This window comes from Carettochelys insculpta, chromosome 1 (assembly GCF_033958435.1).
Source record: "Carettochelys insculpta isolate YL-2023 chromosome 1, ASM3395843v1, whole genome shotgun sequence".
In the NCBI taxonomy this organism is placed as follows: domain Eukaryota; kingdom Metazoa; phylum Chordata; order Testudines; family Carettochelyidae; genus Carettochelys; species Carettochelys insculpta.
In genome coordinates this window covers 273813044-273832055 of record NC_134137.1, presented here as the reverse complement: position 1 = coordinate 273832055, position 19012 = coordinate 273813044, and the positions used below count along the sequence as shown (strand labels likewise).

At 40.4% G+C, this 19012-nt stretch overlaps 1 protein-coding gene across 1 annotated transcript; it reads right to left on the bottom strand.

The window, feature by feature from the left end:
* Window positions 1–655: 655 nt before the first annotated feature.
* Window positions 656–17872, bottom strand: TDG (thymine DNA glycosylase). The gene is made up of 10 exons (XM_074983831.1): window positions 17794–17872; window positions 14960–15108; window positions 12065–12282; window positions 11478–11547; window positions 7494–7629; window positions 7325–7407; window positions 7147–7241; window positions 5670–5841; window positions 5181–5309; window positions 656–2972 (listed from the first exon to the last, which is right to left on the bottom strand). The coding sequence occupies exons 1-10, from the start codon at window positions 17814–17816 to the stop codon at window positions 2833–2835; spliced, it is 1215 nt and encodes a 404-aa protein (XP_074839932.1). The 5' UTR covers window positions 17817–17872; the 3' UTR covers window positions 656–2832.
* Between the last annotated feature and the right edge of the window lie 1140 nt (window positions 17873–19012).

The following is a 19012-nucleotide window of genomic DNA, read 5'->3' as shown; positions in this document are numbered from 1 at the left end:
TGTATGTGTAATAGATTTTAACCAAACTAGCCCTAAATATTTGGCAAGTTTCACTCTAAAAATAATTGAGTTAAAGTTCTGGTATGGGGGGTAAAACTTACAACGTTCAGTTTAGCTCAAGATTTTAGTAACCTTTTGAGATACTAGTGAAAACGTTTTTACTCAAGTGAAGATATTTAAAACAATGAAAATCAGGACTAAATCAAATGGGTTTAAATGCAACATCTTGTATCCTCTAAAGAGGATTCCATTTGCTTCCTGGATTTATACAAGCAATACTTAATGTTGTGCACAAGATGTTTTTTCTAGTCCTGTTTTTAAGGAGTGTGAAATCATAGTGATCTAGCATTTTAGTAGGTCTGATATTCTAATTCAGTGCAGCCACTTAGTGCCTCTTTTTCAAAACAAAAAAAACCAATTCATTGCGTGTTTACATGCAGTGGAATCAGTGTTCCCTGTAAGCTGAGTGTTTGGGTGGCCACCCAGAAAGATTCACATGCTGCCCAGCTGATTAACACAGTACCCACAGTCAGCAGCATGTGTTTTTACTGGTGGTACACATCACAGAATTTATTCTTCATGTGAATGGGAAAAAATTAGAGGGAATATTGATCAGAATCAGATCACATCATGTGTAAGAGGGCAAAGTATCACAGTAAGCTATTTCAGTACAATTCCTGATTTTATTGTGAAACATCTGTAGATTTTTTTAAGATGGGTTTAAAACCTCCAGGTTACAGCACCAATTTGAGAGAACACACACACACACATTATTTGCTATATTCAATGAAATTGTCATTGTACATTTAACTCTATTTTATACATACATAATCCAGTAGGTGCCTCTGTTAAAGAACAGAGCCTTCCCTTCAAATTAAAACAGACACCTTTACAGAAATTATCTACTCAGTAATAGTTACATGCTCCACACACAGTTGTTGACAAATAAATTGAATTGTTAAAAATCCCTGATGCAAGGCACTTTTGAGCACCTGCAGGAACATGTCCATGTAAACAGTGATACAAGATACAGTACATTTTAAATAACAAATGAAAGATTTCCACACATCTTTGACCATATAATGAACAGCTTTACACTGTGGCTAACAAACATGACCAGAAACACAGAGCACATTTTGTCTTGATTTAAAAAGTTCTCTAGAATTAAGACAACTGGGGAAGAGAACTGTAAACATCATGCCTGCCTCCCACCGAGCTGTGTGGGAGATCCAGAGTTGCTGTTAGCAGGCCTTACATTTGACATTACCTAGATCAACAACTTGATCCATGATGGCAACTGCCAAACTGTGAAAGAAAGAATAAAAAAATCTCTGCTAGTGTAATATCTGATCAGTTTGGATTAAGAAAATACAGTTTGTGCATATTTCAAGCACACAGAGCACCTTACTCATAAGATTATCAAAACATTAAAAATGTTCTGATCAACTTATTGCTTTCACTTCAAGCCATATCTTCCCCTGTCTAATCAAAAGAAGGAAAGAGAGTGACATTTTATACACAAGCATGGAAAACTCATTTCACTCCCTGAATATTACATTGGCCACATCAGTCCAAGTTCATCCAGAATCACAAACTGTTTAAGTATTTTGAAGACCGTAATTTCCAGGGTTGACTTTATAGTCACACAGAAGCTGTCCATGGCTTTATCTTTCTACCATAACTATTTTTGGGGGGAGCAAGGAAAAGAAATCCCCCAAACCCTTAGTTCTCAGTTCATTCCTCTCTCTATTTTGGAAAGGAACCAAATATCTTAAGAATCATCCTCAGTCCTGTTCTAACCCCAGGTAAGTTTTCCCTTGTGTGACACATGCAAATAAGGTGGTCACTCTTGGACTTGACAGAAAGTATGGCCTCCCCCCCTGGTTTTTTTTTTTTTGTACAAAGGTGCCCTTTAGGCTAGCCAGTCCTGAGGTGTTCTCTCTTCCCAATTAGTGCTCTTGCTGCACTATTAGGAGTTGCTCAGTATAAGCCTAGTGGGAAGCCAGAGAACAGCCATGGAGAAGAGGAAGGGCATTTCAGGTCCACAGAGTTCAACAGCCTCCACCTCATTTCTTACAGGGCAAAGAGGATACTATGCAGCTTTATTTCAAGGTAACTAAGCAGCAGTCTTCAAGAACCTTCCCTATTCAACACACTGGATTCTCCTCCCCCCTTTTATGAGGTGCAGGAGATGAGGTCTCAAGGCTCTTAGAGCTCCAAGTGGCCAAATGGCTAATGAGTTGAATGGCGACAGAGCTTGGAAAGCAAAGTGGAAACTCTCCCCTGTGGCAGAGAACAGAAGGCTGGCCCTGAAAATGCACAATTCATATAACTACATTTACTTTAAAACCCTGCGAGAGTAGAGCTACACTGCCAACCAACAGTGGCAACTGGCAAGTGGCTTTCATGTTCCCATTCTCTCTCCACATATGACAGGGCTATGAAATACCCCACCATATAAAGGAATTAGTAAAAAGTATAATTTCAAAAACTACTGCACTAAAAATTAAAGAATTAAAGTAATCCCAAAAGAAAAAAAGTCTTCACATATGAGAAAGCAGTTTGTTATTGCAGTTGTTGCAAGAAATTGTGTATGTTAAATATAAAAAAAACTTATATACAAAAAAGAGCTACTTTTTAAAAAAAAATGTTGGACACTTCCTTAAAAATTACCTACTTCATAGGAATAAATCTACCACACCATTGGTTTGGACTACAATAAAACAACAGGTAAAATACTATTAAAATGCTTCAGTTAGAGAACTGAGGTACCATTCTTGTCAACTGCATTAAAACTGCAGCATTTATGCCCAGCTGCCAAAGAGGTAGCTTTTACACATGGCTTTGTTCTTGCTCTTGTGCCTCACTGTTATGCAATTCTGGAATCCGATCTGTAAAAGACTGCATCATCCACTGTCCATTAGGAACGTCACCAAAGGATGATCCCCCACTGTAGCCAAGGTTGTTCACATCTAGAAAATAAAAACAAAAGTATCAGTTAGCTTTTGGAAAGTTTCAGAAAAGTTGATTTTGATTAAAGAACCCCTTCCCCCAACACATTTTTCAATTAGCTCTGCTAGCTGTAGTGCACCGACATTTTCAGTTTTCATATTTATCCCTTTTAATTACTCTAGTCCATGTTAACTTCCTAAAAATAATTTGAATTGTGATTCCCTTTGAGCAGAAGTCAGTTGTTTCATTAGCGATGAACACACAAAATATATTTTAAAATCTTTAACTTTCTTTGTATCCTTCATACCCAGTCTTCAGAACACCACGCTAAAGCCCAACGCTGTGTCTACAGAGCAGCGTTACTTCAAAATAATCCATTCTGGAATAGCTATTCCAAAATAGCTTATTTTGAAATAACACAGCTACACACAAGACTGCCTTTCGAAATAGTGCCTATTTTGAAATAGTACCATTTACTGCCATTAGGGCTCATTTCGAAATAGCTCTATTTCTTATCTAAACAGCACCTATTTCAAAATATCTGTTTTGAAATGGGCATTATTCTTCCCACAATGAAGTTCACAAAATTCAAAATAACATGCCCGCTATTTAGAATTTATTTCGAAATAGTGTGTACATAGTGTGGATGCTTGCAAAGTTATTTTGAAATAACACTGTTGTGTAGATGTAGTACACATACATAGGGTGGATCTACACTTGCCTCCAACTTCAAAGGGGGCATGTTAATCAGGGCAATGTGAAATTACTAATTAAGTGCTGTGATGAATATGCAGCACTTCATTAGGCTAATCTCCCCCGTGGCAACTTCGAAGCATCAAACGTCAAAGTGCTGGCTTGCATGTAGCCACAGGCACTTCCAAGTGCCCGCGCTACTTCTAAAGTACCCGTGGCTACACACATGCCAGTACTTTGAAGTATGACAGTTCGAAGTTGCTATGGGAGAGAATTAGCCTAATGAAGTGCTGCATATTCACCACAGCACTTCATTAGTTATCGCCCATCACCCTGATTAACACGCCCCCTTAGAAGTTGGGGGCAAGTGTAGAAAAGCCCGATGTAATTTAAACCTTTTTCTTCAATTGTGACCAATGGCACTTCCTCCATTTTTTGCTTAAAGTGAAGACAAAAATCCCTAGTGATGGCTTTTCTGATACAGTCAGAGTTCCAGCCCCCAATTCTATTCCCCAGTTGTGGGGGTTTTTTGTTGTTGCTTGTAATTTTGTCAACTTTATTTAGGGCTGAAATCGTATATTTTTTCAAAACTCTGCAAGACAGCAGCTCTGTCTGAAGTCAAGAAACATTCAGGGTCCACAATATACAGAAGATCTAGGTTTCTTTGTTTCTCCCCCCCCATACCTCTTTAAAATTACAAATCCAAGAAAAAGCTAACTTTATATCAAAACTAGGTTTTCAACTTAAGACACTGTTTTCAAAAACTGGGAAATACCAACAGTTACGGTTTCTTACACACCATTAAATGGGATATACTATACAGTTTGTGGTTTTAGTGTGTGTTTTGTTTTTTTGTTTTTTTTTTTAGCTTCACAGCCTTAACAGTGTATTAATTCCAAAAGTTTCATTTACACTAGCCTTCATATCGATGTATAAAGTTACAGAAGAACCACAAACCACTCTGATTTAGGAAAAAAACATCCTCTTCCATCAGAAACAAGATAAATGGGATAATCTTAATTCTTTCTCTTTTTTTAAAAAAAAAAATCACTGGTTGAATCTTGCTATTCTTACCATACAAGTTCAGAGAGAGTGATCATTTCTTTTGTAATGAAAAGCACTGTGTAAATTTATGGCTAAAATGAGAAGTATGAGGTGTTAATAGGCTAGATCCATATAGGACTACTTGTAAATTATGGCAATTATTTTTACACAATAGATTTGGTCAGATTCTCTATAATCTGACCTTGGCAAAGTTGCTGAAGTTACACACACACAAAAAAAAATTAAATGCACACAAGTGTTCAGGAAAAAAAAATTCTCCCCTCCCACAAACAGAAGATGGGCCTCTAATGTCCAGACAAAGTGATATAGATGAAATTATGAATTTAAACAATAAATGCTCCTGTACTTTAAAAAAAAAAAAAACTTTAAGCTAAAACTATGGAAGCCATCTGAAATGGCAGAAAAATAATCCTAATATATTTTCACATTTAAGGGCTTGGGGACTGAAAGCCACAAGTGTTACTTTGTACCTGTTCCATTAGAAGCGAAGTTACACTGTTCATGCTCATAGGTCCTTCTCTCACTGTAAGCACCACCATATGCTGCTTCGTAACCCGGATCATATTTTTCCTCTTTAACTGCCATCTTTTTAGCATCCTCTGGAGAAAAAGGCCTCAAATGTGTTAATATTTAGGATAATACTAAATTATGAACCTTGCATCACACAACATTGTATACATTTTTATTTTTCTTTAAAATAAGTTTTTAAAAAAAAAAATCACACCTTCCTTGAGATAGTGTTAAAATTTTAAGAAAAGGTGAAATAAATAACACGCTTAGCTCTATTACGTCTTGTAAGTTGGCTGGAAAAAAGTTTCACGTTCCCTTTAATTCTTCATTTTCTTCCACGCTGATAACTTTGCTGGTTCTACATATTATCTATCTCATCTCACACCTGATGATATGGCTACCATGTAAATGTTAAAAAAAATTACCAAAAAAAAAAAAAAGCACTGTACCTTGTGCAAGCTGTAAGTCAAACGTATACTGCACCTCCTGCACCTCTGTGTTGGGTGTAATGCCTTTCAGTTGATCCCTTAAATCTTTAAGCTTTATGTAATAATGAACTTTGTCCTGTGCACGTGGGAACTGAGCACATCTTGCACTGGATGATGGCATAACATAGCAGAGCTTTACAAGAGAGACAACAAAAAGAAAGCAATGCTAAACTAGAGGTCAGTAAAACATACAGTATGTAAAACCTCAAGAATAACTTAGCATTCACTTTTTATTTTTAAGCCTTTGCACAAACATTAATTACGCCTCATGAAATGGGGCAATACTTATTCCATTATTTTGGATCACCTGCTGAGGATCTTACCTCAGACTTATAGGTAAGATCATTGGCTGACAGTATGACAATTTACACCACCTGTAGATATGCCCTAGGAAAACTAAATCAGTAAAATTAAAGTGACTCACCCAATATTAATTTACAAATATCACATTTTAAATTTACTGTATTGATTGCAAAATTAAATCAATTAGAACACAGCCAACATTACTACATGGGGTTATTTACTTTTAAAGCAGATACAGTATTAAAATGCAAGATGTCCATAAAATAACCCTTTGACGAACAGTCTCTGGATCAAATCTATGTGTAGTCCATCCATACTTTCTGATCTGCACATTGCTTAGAGTCCACCTCTAACACATACATCCTCAAAGAATTTTACCAAAACTATCAAAATTCAACAGATGCAACTGCAAATCACCTTAAGGTGGCTGAATTTAAAGTACCGATAACCTTACATGGCCAGATACCGCGATTTTGTTACTAGCGCTAATAGCACAGTGCCTAAATATTCCTTCCCCCACCCATGCTTGGACTAGCATCATGGTCATCCTCATGTCCTTCCTTGTTGTGTGAGTATATATGTGTACATGTCACACACACACACACAGAGGAGTCGTATTTAGATCGAATTTGAGTTTCTGAACAGTATACTTGTAAAAGTATAACAAGAAGTCCTGTGGCACCTTATAGACTAACAGTTTTATTGGAGCATAAACTTTCGTGGGCAAAGACCCACTTTGTCAGATGCATCATGAAAGCTTATGCTCCAATAAATCTGTTAGTCTATAAGGTGCCACAGGACTTCTCATTTTTGCGGATACAGATGAACACGGCTATCCCTCTAATACTTGTAAAATTATAATATATTATTTGTAGGTGAATGGGGATACTGGTGATAGCACAGGAATTATTTATACAGATTACAGATACTCTTTTGGCATGTAATTATCTTGCTGACAATAATAAACTAGTTCCAAAAGCAAAATCCCTAAACTCCCACAAATATCTGGCTGAAAAAGGATTATATTTGCCCAATCCCATTCATTTCTCCAAACATATTTTGGCCAAATTCTCTACCAGGGTAAATGGATACCAGTCCATTGGTTTCACTAGTGCTGAATTTTGAAAGAACTTACAGTTTCTGTGTCTGGGACTTTGTGGGGCTGCAATCCAAATTCCAATTTTTTAACCTTAACTCCAAAAACTTCCTTACTAAAAATTTCATAAATACCTAAAATGAAATGAAGATAGATCATTATATGCCACATAGAAGGCTGCTGGAACGAGAGAAGGATTCAATATTAAGAGTCTTACATTTTCCATTAAAAACTGCTATGCGAGGTTTATACTTTTGCAATTTCTCCATCAGAATTCGTCCTCCTTCTCGAAACTCTTTGCTAAATGAGAAAAAGCAATTGCATTTATGATTAATACCTTGGCTACTCTTCATTGCCCAAGTATAGCACTATCCTGTTTCTCCTACCTGGAGAGGTCTTTGCTACCTGGTGTTGTTCTTTCCACCATGTTTGTAAATCCAATACCATATTTTTGTGGTAAAGTGTGGTCATCCATATGGTTCAATTGTTCCTCACTCAGCCCAGACATAAAGAGGCACTTCCCTGTGAAAAGAGAAGTAAAAATCACATGCTTTTTGAAATACTTAAGAAGATATTAAATGAAGACAAATATGCAAGTTATTTTAAGAAAGATACTGCCCAATATTGGAATGCTAAAGGAATGTTCCATGTTAAGCAAACATTTATTTCAGACGATGGTTGCCTTAGCTACATTAATTTAAGACTGATAATACTGAGCAATGTTTCTGTATGCTGCAAGATAAAAAAAGAGTCCTGTTGAAAAATATAATGCCATCACTGGATTCTTTGTTTCCATAAACAGGGATTTCTTCCTAAAAGTTGAATTTGGAGTTTTAATTGTATGACTTAAGGGAGGGGAAAAAAAATTGAACTGTGATTGGTATCTATTTCCACAATATTCTATTTGGTTCCTCTTTTGAAGCCCAGGACCACAAAGTTAATACAAGAACCATGGTGCTATAGTAAACTAGCCAGATTATTCTGAAATATATTTATTATTCAAGTCAACTAGCCACACTCAGCCAGCGAAACAGCCACATGTGGCTAGTGTGTTGGACGCTATGTCATGAGAAGAACACATTTGCAGCCATTTGTCTTTTCCTGTAAGGGGTTATAAAAACGAACAAAAGGACTCCCCAAAATATAAGCACTCAACAAAAAAGTTGCTATAAAAATCCCAGAAGACACACTGCCACAAACTATCAGAAGTTTAAAACAAACAGCATGAAAAGAAAGCAACATTGGTCAAGAAAATAAATTTGAAAGTCTTCAAAAATCCAGGCTGTTCTGATGTTAAACAAGTTGACACTGTTCATGTTAGGAACCTAAAATGGTGCAAGCCCTGGTTACTAGTGAGTATCTTTACTATGAATCCACCTCTTGGATACTCATCTGTTATCCTATCTCTAGTTAAAACCCTACAGCAATTACCACCATTTCAGGGTTTTTTTGACTTCATATTTTTCGGGATGCCTGTTTTTAGTGTAATTTACTACTTTATCCTGCCATCGCTTCCCCCCACACCCCATGTGGGACATGGACTGTCTGAATTTTAACAAACATTTTATTGCTTTTGAGTCATGTTATGTGCTGTACACTGCCACAGAGTGCTTCACCATAAAGTAAGTAAACTCACTTTTTTGTATTTAAGTTTTTATCTTATACAGATTTTAGTACTACTTCTGTCTGTCCGCAATTTTTGATGTAACATGGAAAGTTTAAAATGACGAGTTTTGTTTGCCCCACTGTAAACAAACATCTTTATACTATATAATGGCTTTAATTAGCATGCCCACAACATTTGGACTGATTCATATTAAACTACATATTAAGTCAAATGCTCGTTGTGTTGCTGGCAGGTTATAGGTCAGCTCTTGCCCAGGTTGCACACATTAGCTAAGAACTGACAAACCTCATAGCTGGGGAGAAGACTAGGTCACCCACATGTTAGTTTTGCTCAAAAACAGGTGTTAGTCTTATAAGAATGTATTTAGTGTTTAGACACTATGACATATATGCATTAATTTCAGGGTTTGTCTATACATAGAACATTGAAGTGCTGCTGTGGCAGTGCTTTAACACAACAGTGTAGTCTCAGCGCCAGTGCTGGGAGAGACTTTTTCTAGTGCTGATAACCCAAACCCCAAACAAAACAAAACAAAAAAAAAAACAACCCAACACATCTCAATGAGGAGCACAGGTCCCAGTGCTGGGAGCCTATCTACACTGGCACTTCACAGTGCTGAAATTGCTGCATGCACTCAGAGGGGTGATCTTTCACATCCCTGAGCATGAACCCTCACTCATGATATCCTATAGACATGTTACAATATACAGATTGAACCTCTCTAGTCCGTCGCTCTCAGGACCAGACCGGTGCTGAACGAGAGAATTTGCCACACCACGGAAGGTCAGTATTGTCTAACAGCATTACCAAAGCTTCCCCTGCTTACTGGGCTCTTCAAAGATATTTAGAGGTAAATTAAAGCTAAATAACAGCACAGATCACTGACAGCCAGGACTGGTGGCTATAAACAAAACTTTAGGGGACCACGGGAAACTTGGCCACACCCCTGATAAGTGGTCATCCAGTTAACTAAAATCATGTCAAATTACAGATGTTGCCGGACAAGAGTGTGCCGGATTTATTTAAGGCTGTCTACTCTACAGCGATCTGTTGACAGAAGTTTCTGTCAGAAGATATCTTTCAACAAAACTTCTGTCAACAGACTGAGGTCACACATGAAAGTAAATCGCTCTATTGAGCTGCTCTGTTGACAGAGTGTGGTCAGACTGCCTGGCCGCTCTCTCAGCAGAACGGACAACCAGAAGCACAGCAGATAGGGCTGCCCACAGACCCGAAAACCCTGTCTGTTGACAGAGGGATCCCCAGAGCATCCACACCACTTCTTTGTCAACAGTTACTGCCAAGAAAGGCATTCTGTCTCATGGGGGACAGGCAGATGTCTGTCGAGTTACTGTTGACAGAACACATTTTTAGTGTGGATGCTCTGTGATTTTTGTTGACAAAACTCTCTAGTGTAGATGTAGCCCGTGTGTTTGCTCTGAAATGTTAAACCTCCGGAGTCAGGAGAAAAACATCACCAGTGTGAAATGCTAGACTGGTTGCCACAGGAGATGTTATCTCCTGCCCAACGAAGCCCCATCAACACCAGGCAAACCACAATGGAACATCAGAGGACGAGAGACTGTTTGTTGATTCCAATCTATCCATGAAGAAAAGAACTGCACATAAACTCCTCTCTCTTCCCCCTGTACTTTAGGGAAAAGGAATACAAATTCTTGCCAAGCAGAAACTGTATATTTTTGAACTCTGAAGGGCCCAGAGACTCTACAATGAAGTGAGATATCCCCAGAGATTGTGAAAGACAATCTGAATATACAGATCACCCCAATTCTGTCAGTCTTAGGATTTAGATGGAAACTTGTTTGTGTGGGTTATAAGACAATTCCCTTAGGTTCTCCAGCCTTTCTGAGACTCCACATTAAGACTGTTGCAGTAATCCAGAAATTCACATTCATTACTGGTTTCATAAAGTCTAACTATAGAACATGCCACGAGTCTGGGATATCTGCACTATTTCTGAGAACCTGCCCTGAGGCAGGCACTCACAGTGCTGAGTCTCTACACAGCATGACAATCATTTCAGAAGAAAATAAATGAAAATCCACTAACGCAAAAACCCAGTACAAGATGTAGGCACCAAGCTTGTTTCAAACATCAGCTTTAATCTGGACTTGTCACTCCTGTTCACATCAACAGGTGCTAACACAGATCAAGGGCAGACAGTTTTTTTTTTTTTTAATAAAGAATCCAGAAAACAGGCTACCATTAATGCTAGAAGCGACAAGTTTAGGGAACTGAAGGGTGGGTGAAGAGGTTTCTGTTTTATTCAGACATCTAGGAGCTCTGTTAATTCTGTATTTGCCTTTTTATTTTTTCGGGCACTCAGAAAATTACATTTGGGAAAGATTTTTTTTTCCTGGTTTTTATTTTGAAAGTCAATGACTGCTGACTTAAAAAACCATGAAAATGTAAATACTAGCGATGTGATTTTTATTAAATTATATGCTGTAATAACCTAAGCTTAAACAAAATTGTTGGTAACAATATAATGTTGTAACTATATTTACGTAATTCTGAATCTGCAATTATAAACAAGACCACAGGACTCACAGATGATCCATTTTTGTTTTGTTTGTGTGGCTTTACATGACAGAACATGGAAGTATGTATTTATTAAATTACAGACTGTGTTGAGATTGTATAAAATCACAAATACAAACAAGCTTGTTTAAAATGTCACAAACATTTCTGCAAATCCCAATAAAAAGAAAAGTAAACTTACAAAAGTGGTTTCCAGGTCCGGGGTAATGATGTCCTTTGTATGCTGCCATTAAACCTGGGTTTATGCCAATCTAAAGAGCAAAGCATTAGTAAATTATAGCTTCAAAAACATATCAATTGAGATAACAAAGGGGAAAAAGGAATGTTTATCAAACTGCTCTAATTACTTGCAAATCTTACACAGTAGTGCATTTGTCAAACCTATTAATCACAGCCCAATTAAGAACAATTTTCTATTATTTCAGGATTTAAAAATAAGATTCTCAGTTTATAGATGTAACGTCTTGCACTATCACAACATATATTTTACAGCAGTTCAGGTAGCATTTTGGGGGAAGAACAGTAAGGAAAGAACACTGAATAATAGTATCAACTGTTTCTACCTTCCCTCATATTTAAATTTAAGATTTTTCATAAACTAGAATGCTGTTAGTATAAGGTTTAATAGAAAATGTGAAGCTATTGTATACAAACAACTTGTATGTTACTATATTACGTGAGACCACACCATGAAAATGATTTACAAACAGTAGTCAGTCATAATTACTAAGTAACAGACTTGAAAATGTATAAGCTTGTCTGACTTACAATTACAATATCCAAATTGAAAGTCAAAATATCAGGAAGAGTCTTGGTCAAAAGCTCGGCTTCAGACACACCATTAAAACGGTCTACTTTTCTTTTGACTTTGAACGTATCGGTAATCTTCTCTTGTTTGCCTTTTGACTTAGTTGATTTAGCTGCTTTAACAGCTGATTTTTTTGGCTCTGTTGGTTTGTTTTTTCTCTTCCTTCCCTTTGCAACTTCTGAAACACAAGGTAATAGTTTCCTTTTCGCATGGCTTTTCTAAAAATCCTGAATTGTTTAAATCATTTTGATGTCAAACATTAATACAAAAATATGCTCGTCAAATTTTCACTTGTTTGCATTCTCAAAATATTCATTTAAAATAATCCTTGCATAAAACAGCCTTCATCTGAAATGCTCTATTTCAGGTTCAGTCTGAACAGCATTAGCCCATAGCAAAAAGTGAAGTTGAGGAGGTTTATGTTCATGCTAACTGACGGGTGTACCAACCCTGCACTAGTCAGTGGGGGTTGGGGCCAGGCTTGCTGGGTGGAAAAGGTCTCTCCCCTGCAGCCCTGCTGGGCATGCTCCAACTGCAGTCCAAGTATAAAGGGCAGGGAGGCCAGTCAGTTGGTGCTGGCTAGCAGAGGGGAAGGCGCTGCTGTCTGGGGAAGATCAGCAGCATTGAGATGGGTAGGAAGCAGCCCTGGGCAGGGAACAGGGAGGTAACCTGGGAGCTCAGCATACTGTGGCGGGGGATGCCTGCTGAGCTGCTGCTTGGGGATACACCCCCAGCACTGACAGGGCCCTGGGCTGGAGCTTGGTGGAGAGGGAGGGCCTGAGCTTCCCTTCACCACCCCCTGTGACTCAAGGAAGTAGGTGCATTCACAAGGCTCCTGAAGCCTGACTAGGTTCTGGGCCTGACTGAGGGAATACTGATTAGGTCATGGGGGTCAGGGCCTGAGGATAGCAGGAAAATCCTCCAAAGAGGTGTGGAGCTGGAGGCCCTGCCACACTAACAGAGAGACTACTGGCATATTTTGCTTTGGACAAGTAAAATGGGAACTTTTGGTTGATAGTGATGAAAATTAAATTCACTGCCCAATGGAATGCTACTCTCTCTCATTGGCAATATCACTATGGACAGATACACATCTCACAGGAGGTGGAACGGACCTCCAGAGGTCAGCAAGTCCTGTCCCCTGCCCTTTTAGCAGGACTGAGCACTTCCCCCCCCAACCCTTCTATTTGTCCCAGACCCCTACCTGGCCCCTCAAGGATTAAGCTCACAACCCTGGCTTTAGCAGGCCAATGCTCAAACCACTGAGCTATCCCTCCCACCTAAAATGGAAGTGACGAGGGTGGGATCACCAAAATCAAAACCAGAGTTCTGGCTTCATGATCATCATACACAAGGATGGTTACTTTATAGAAAACGTATCTCAAGAAAATACATCTCAAGAAAAGTCAACATGCAAGTTCCCTACCATATCTTCAAATTAACTATGCCTACTACTGGTGATTTTTTCTGTAAAAATAGAGCTGGCGCCCCCACCCCCCCAGCCAATACCATGGCTGGAGCTGCTGAGGTGCTGGTACTCAGTACCAGCACAAAAACAGTACTGCTTATTACAGTAAACCCTCAAAGTGCCATTTCAATTTGCACTTAACTTGAATTAACGTGCATAACCATGCTGCAGGCAGCTGTGTGCTCCCCAGCTGGGCAAAGCCCGGGGCCATGTGGCTGACCCCCTCCCCTCCCAACTTCCCCCAGCTGGGGGAAGTCAGCAGCTCGAGCTGGCAGTTGTGCCGCTTCTCCCAGCCAGGGGAAGGGGGCAGTTGGAACAGTGGAATTCCGGGGATCTCCACAACCCTGCCTCTCCACCCTAATTTACGCAGTGGTTGCCCAGGATGCAATCTCTGCATAAATCGAGGGATTACTGTACCAATTCTTTGGCCATCTGGACCTTTACTAGAGAATTTAAGTTTTGCAAACAACCCTTTGTAGACCACAAGACAGAGTTCAGCTACAAATTATAAACTGACTTAAAAAAGTTACATATTTGATAGCCATAAGGAGTACTTTCCTTCTGGCTATGTCTACACAAGATGTTCTTTCTGGCCAAACTGGACTTTTCTCAGAACAACCCAGGGACCATCTACACATAAAATGTTTTCAGTCTGTCAACAAAACTCAGCACATCCGTAGCAGTGTTACACCTCTCTGTGTTCAGGTATAACACCTTTCTCAACAGTTTCCTGTGGACAAAACAGCCATGTAGATGCTTCAGGGCCATTTTGTTGACAGACAGGGCTTCCAGTTCACTGGGTAGCCCTGTTTGCAAAGCTTCTGGTCTGTCGAGAGAAGGCTGGGCAGTCTGGCCGCTCTCTACTGACAGAGTGGATTGCTCTTTCTATCTACTTTTATGTGTACACGCAATCTGTCGACAGAAGTTTTGTGGGGAAATCCCTTCCAATAGTCACGTCTGTCGACAGCTGCTTCTTGTGAAGATGTAGCCTTTGTGCTTAGCTGTCCTATCTTTTTTCACTATTTAATTTGTCAAAAAACAAAAGGACATAGTAAAGTGCTCCCATATTATAAATACATGCAGAGCAAAAACTACATACATACATCAGCTCAAATTTGGCAAGGCTGAGCAATGTCAAAAGTATAAGCAGGGTTCACTTTGTATTTTCCTATATGCATGCAGCACTATTTTATTCCTTTAGAAATGTTATAAAACCCAAATTTCTGAACACTTGTTCAAAAAGTGCCAAAAAGAGCAAAACCAACAGACAAAGAAGCAATTATTAAAACAAATCATTCTAGAAAAATCCACTAAGGATCAATTTCATTTTCAGCTGAATTAATCCAGATTTTAATTTTATAAAGTTATATTAATTTGGTCACACTACCTTGAATAGGTTCTTGAGCAACATTTTGATCTAAAATGCCCCCTATAGTCTGTTGTTCATCCATAATTTCCATGTTAGGAACTGCAGTTGTCATCTGATGGAATGGAAATGAATAAAATGCTTGAGCTTGCTGAAGAGGAGAATAATACCTTAAAAGAAAGAAGTCAGTCTTGTTAGTCATTTATCATTAACACATTGGCTTTTTCCTTCACTTTATACCTGCAGAATATTATTAATCACAATAAAATCATGACATTCTTAACCAGATTTGGCATACACTGTATGTATGTTACAGTCTCCACTTATAGTCTTTCATCAACTCCATTAAATAACTGGTAGATGCTTCCGATCATGTAATGGGTGTCAAACATTGATAAACACAGCCTCTCTTTTTTAACTAATTTAATATTACTAACCGAATCAGAATATTCAGATTAGACACATTAAATATATGCCTTATTTTCTTCCATTTTTCTATAAACACAAATTTAACATAGTGCACTTGATGTTCTTAAAAGTATATACCTTCATATACACAGGAAGTGGGTAATGTAGCCAAGTTAAAACTACTGTCCAGCTAGATCTTGTCTACACTATTAAACTGTTTCCTTAAGTTATTAATTATTGTGGTGGTTCATGTTCACACTACACCTCCTCGGCTGGTTGTTGCAGATCCTCCCCAGAGGAGGGAGTGCTTCCACCAACATAAACGTGTGGGGCACTGACAGACCTGAAAACAAATGGGCAATGCAAATACAGCACTTGCAAGCACTCTGTTGCCTTAACTATGTCAACCTAGGTGCCAAGTTATTAATCTGCCTTGGTAGCTGACTCACACCAGCAGAAGCAATGTTGTAATATAGATACTTAGCTGGAGCCCTAGCTCGAAATGAAGTTATGCAATTTGTGCCTAGCTCGAAATAAACTTATGCAATTTGCATTGTGCAAATTGCATAAATTTATTTCAAGGCATCTTATTTTGAACCCAGTGCAGGCTACACTGCACTAGAGTTTGAAATAAGAGCTTATTTCAAACTTCTTGGTAACCTTGTATGACAAGGGTTACCCGGAATGAAACACTGCACTTGAAATAGCCCTGCTATTTCCCCTGTGGTGTTTAGCTGTGCCTATTTGGCCGTGTCTACACTAGCCCCAAACTTCGAAATGGCCATTTCGAAGTTTACTAATGAAGCGCTGAAATACATATTCAGCGCCTCATTAACATGCAGGCATCCGCAGCACTTCGAAATTGATGCAGCTCGCCGCCGCGCGACTCAGGGCTCCTTTTTGAAAGGACCCCGCCTACTTCGAAGTCCCCTTATTCCCATCTGCTCACAGGAATAAGGGGACTTTGAAGTAGGTGGGGTCCTTTCGAAAAGGAGCCCCGTTGGGACGAGCCGCGCCAATTTCAAAGTGCCGTGGCCGCCCGCATGCTAATGAGGCGCTGAATATGTATTTCAGCGCTTCATTAGTAAACTTCGAAATGGCCATTTGTATGGCCATTTCGAAGTTTGGGGCTAGTGTAGACATAGCCTTTGAGATACAAATGGATCCTGAAATAGAAACAATAGTGTAGCCTTAGCCTGATGTAAGCTGCCTTACATTGACCTTATTTTGTAGTTTAGACCATGCCTTAGAATTAACTATTACAGATGGGTGAGAACATCTTTTGTTAGAGGGAGAAGCTGGTGAGTTTACACCAAACTGTGACTCTGTAAAGCCCTGTGTAAGCTCAAAAGCTTCCTCTCTCTCTCTCCCCAACAGAAGTTGATTAAAAGCTATTACCATACTATCTTGTATCCTGAGACCAACATGGATACAACATACTGCATACAATCAGAACTACGTGACTTTTGACAATTTTTAATTGCTTAATCTTCCATCAAATTACTTTAGCTAACACACAATGCATGAACCACTTTGGGTTGCCAGATGTTGATTTGAGGTAATTAGCCACTAGCCCTCCAATATGTGGCAAAATCTTTAAGCAGTTTTAGACCAAGGACTGGCCAGCAATGTTTCCCATAAACTGTACTCTGGTATCTCCACTCAGGAGAGATTCAAATGCTGCCCAACCGACTAGCAGAGTGCACACAGCTAGGAGTTCTGTTTCTACTTGTGGTGCACATTTGCAAATACCTCAGTACATAGAAAATAGCGTATTCTGCACATAGATTGAAAAAGTCCTCATTTGGATGGAAAAGATGAGGTCACTGGCCAGCAATGTTTCATCAGATACTCCTGCAATTCACACAGTGCAGAGACTCTTAATCCAGATATGCCACCCCATACATATTCTCCCAATACAGGTCCCCGTACAATACATCCCTTCTATAAGCCTCACCTCATTTCATCCCACCAAACACACAAACTCTCCACTCTGCATACCCTGGGGGTGCAGGTAATTGCCGACAGGCAGAATCGAACCTGACGTCTCTGAAGCTTGGGGCAGGCTCCTCTACAGCTTGAGCTAAATGCCAGCTGGCTCTCAGCTTAGGCTGTAGAGGACACATTCTTTTTCTGTGAAATGACCTGGGTACCACTACATCCGACAGTTAACCAACATAGGTGTGTGGGTTTTACACACCCCGCCCCCCGCTGCTCTATACGCTGTCCGTATATACACGCCCGCCCACGCGCACTCCTCTCCCGCCCTCCCGTGAGCTCCCCCGCCCGCCAGAGGGGCCGAGCATCCCCCCGGCCACGTCCCTGCGGTTACCCAGGCCCCGCGCAGGGCCCGGCCGCTGGGGGCCGGGTATCCGGCCCATTGATGTGCAGCCAAGGAGCAGCCGAGACCTCCCCGCGCCAGGCCTAGGCCCGGCCGCTCCGCGTACCTGCCGGGCTGCTCGGGCTCCATCCCCGGGCTGGCACGTCTGGCCTAGCGGGCTGCCGCGAGCGCCAGCAGAACCCGGCCGCTACCCCCTCGCGCAACCCGCAACCCCCAACCCCCTCTTCCGCCTCATCCCCCGACGGGAGCCGGCCGGCCTGCCGAGCAAGCGGTCACGTGGGTACGCGCAGCCAATCGGAATCAAGCACACGCCAGGCGGCGAGAAAGCTGACAAGGCAAAAGGGAGGTGACAGGGGCGGGGCCATTCTGCTCCCACCCGCAAGGGCCAAAAGGGACCACCGCCCCCGCCTGTTAGATGACGGACAGATGGCGGGCCCAGGCTCAGGCCGCTTGACAGCAACGGGATTGTTTCCTGGCCCGAGGCTTTTCCTCCAGGCAGTAACAAGGGGGTCGCAGAGCTACAGTCACAACTCTAGAAATATTCACCTGCAACCAAAGCACTTCCTGGGGCCAGAGAGAGGGGACCCCCAGCCTACTATTTAACACTCAAACGCGCTGTCCTGAAGCTGGATTCAGAGGTGAGGCTGGGCTTTGGTCACACACAAATAATATCACTCGTCATAAGACATTAAAAAAGCACCTGCATTTTTCTTAGTTCTTTGGGAGAGTAAAGACTGCATGTGAGCAGTCCCTTTACCCGTCCATACTGTTGACTGCTGGATGCACAGTGACAGGGAGGTAGCCCTGTTACTCTGTACTCCAACAAATGGAAGCAGCAGCAATGTAGCACTTTAAAGGCTAACAGAATGATTTCTTCGGTGATGAGCTTTCCTGGGCCAGACCCACTTCATCATCTGAAGCTCATCACCGAAGAAATCATTCTGTTAGCCTTTAAAGTGCTACATTTCTGCTGCTTTGTTTTGCTGGGTGTACATCAATGCAAGTTCAGTAAAGTAAAATAACACAAGACAAGGGAAAAAAGTTCATGACCAGTCCTTAGTCACTGTTAAGGGGCATTCCAGAGGCTTTCATAGAAAATATCACCGTATTCCACAGAAACAATTCTTAACACTCAGCAGAGACTAGTACACTTTCACATGGCTGCTGTGCCTCTGATCCTGAAAAAACTTGCACCCATGCCTTCCCGTATGCATGTGACTAAGGCTAGTGAAGCCAACAGGGCTACTATGCCTTGCCAGATCATGGCTCACACATATGAAGTTACAAAGGCCTGTATATGTTTGCAAGAGTAATGCCAGTACTGT

Excerpts from the sequence above, each read along its gene's own strand:
- TDG (XM_074983831.1), bottom strand. The coding sequence starts at position 17,816 with ATGGAGCCCGAGCAGCCCGGCAG. Across the intron at positions 15,109-17,793 it reads GAGCCCGAGCAGCCCGGCAG|GTATTATTCTCCTCTTCAGC; the intron begins GTACGCGGAGCG and ends CTTTCTTTTAAG. Across the intron at positions 12,283-14,959 it reads TGCTCAAGAACCTATTCAAG|AAGTTGCAAAGGGAAGGAAG; the intron begins GTAGTGTGACCA and ends CTTGTGTTTCAG.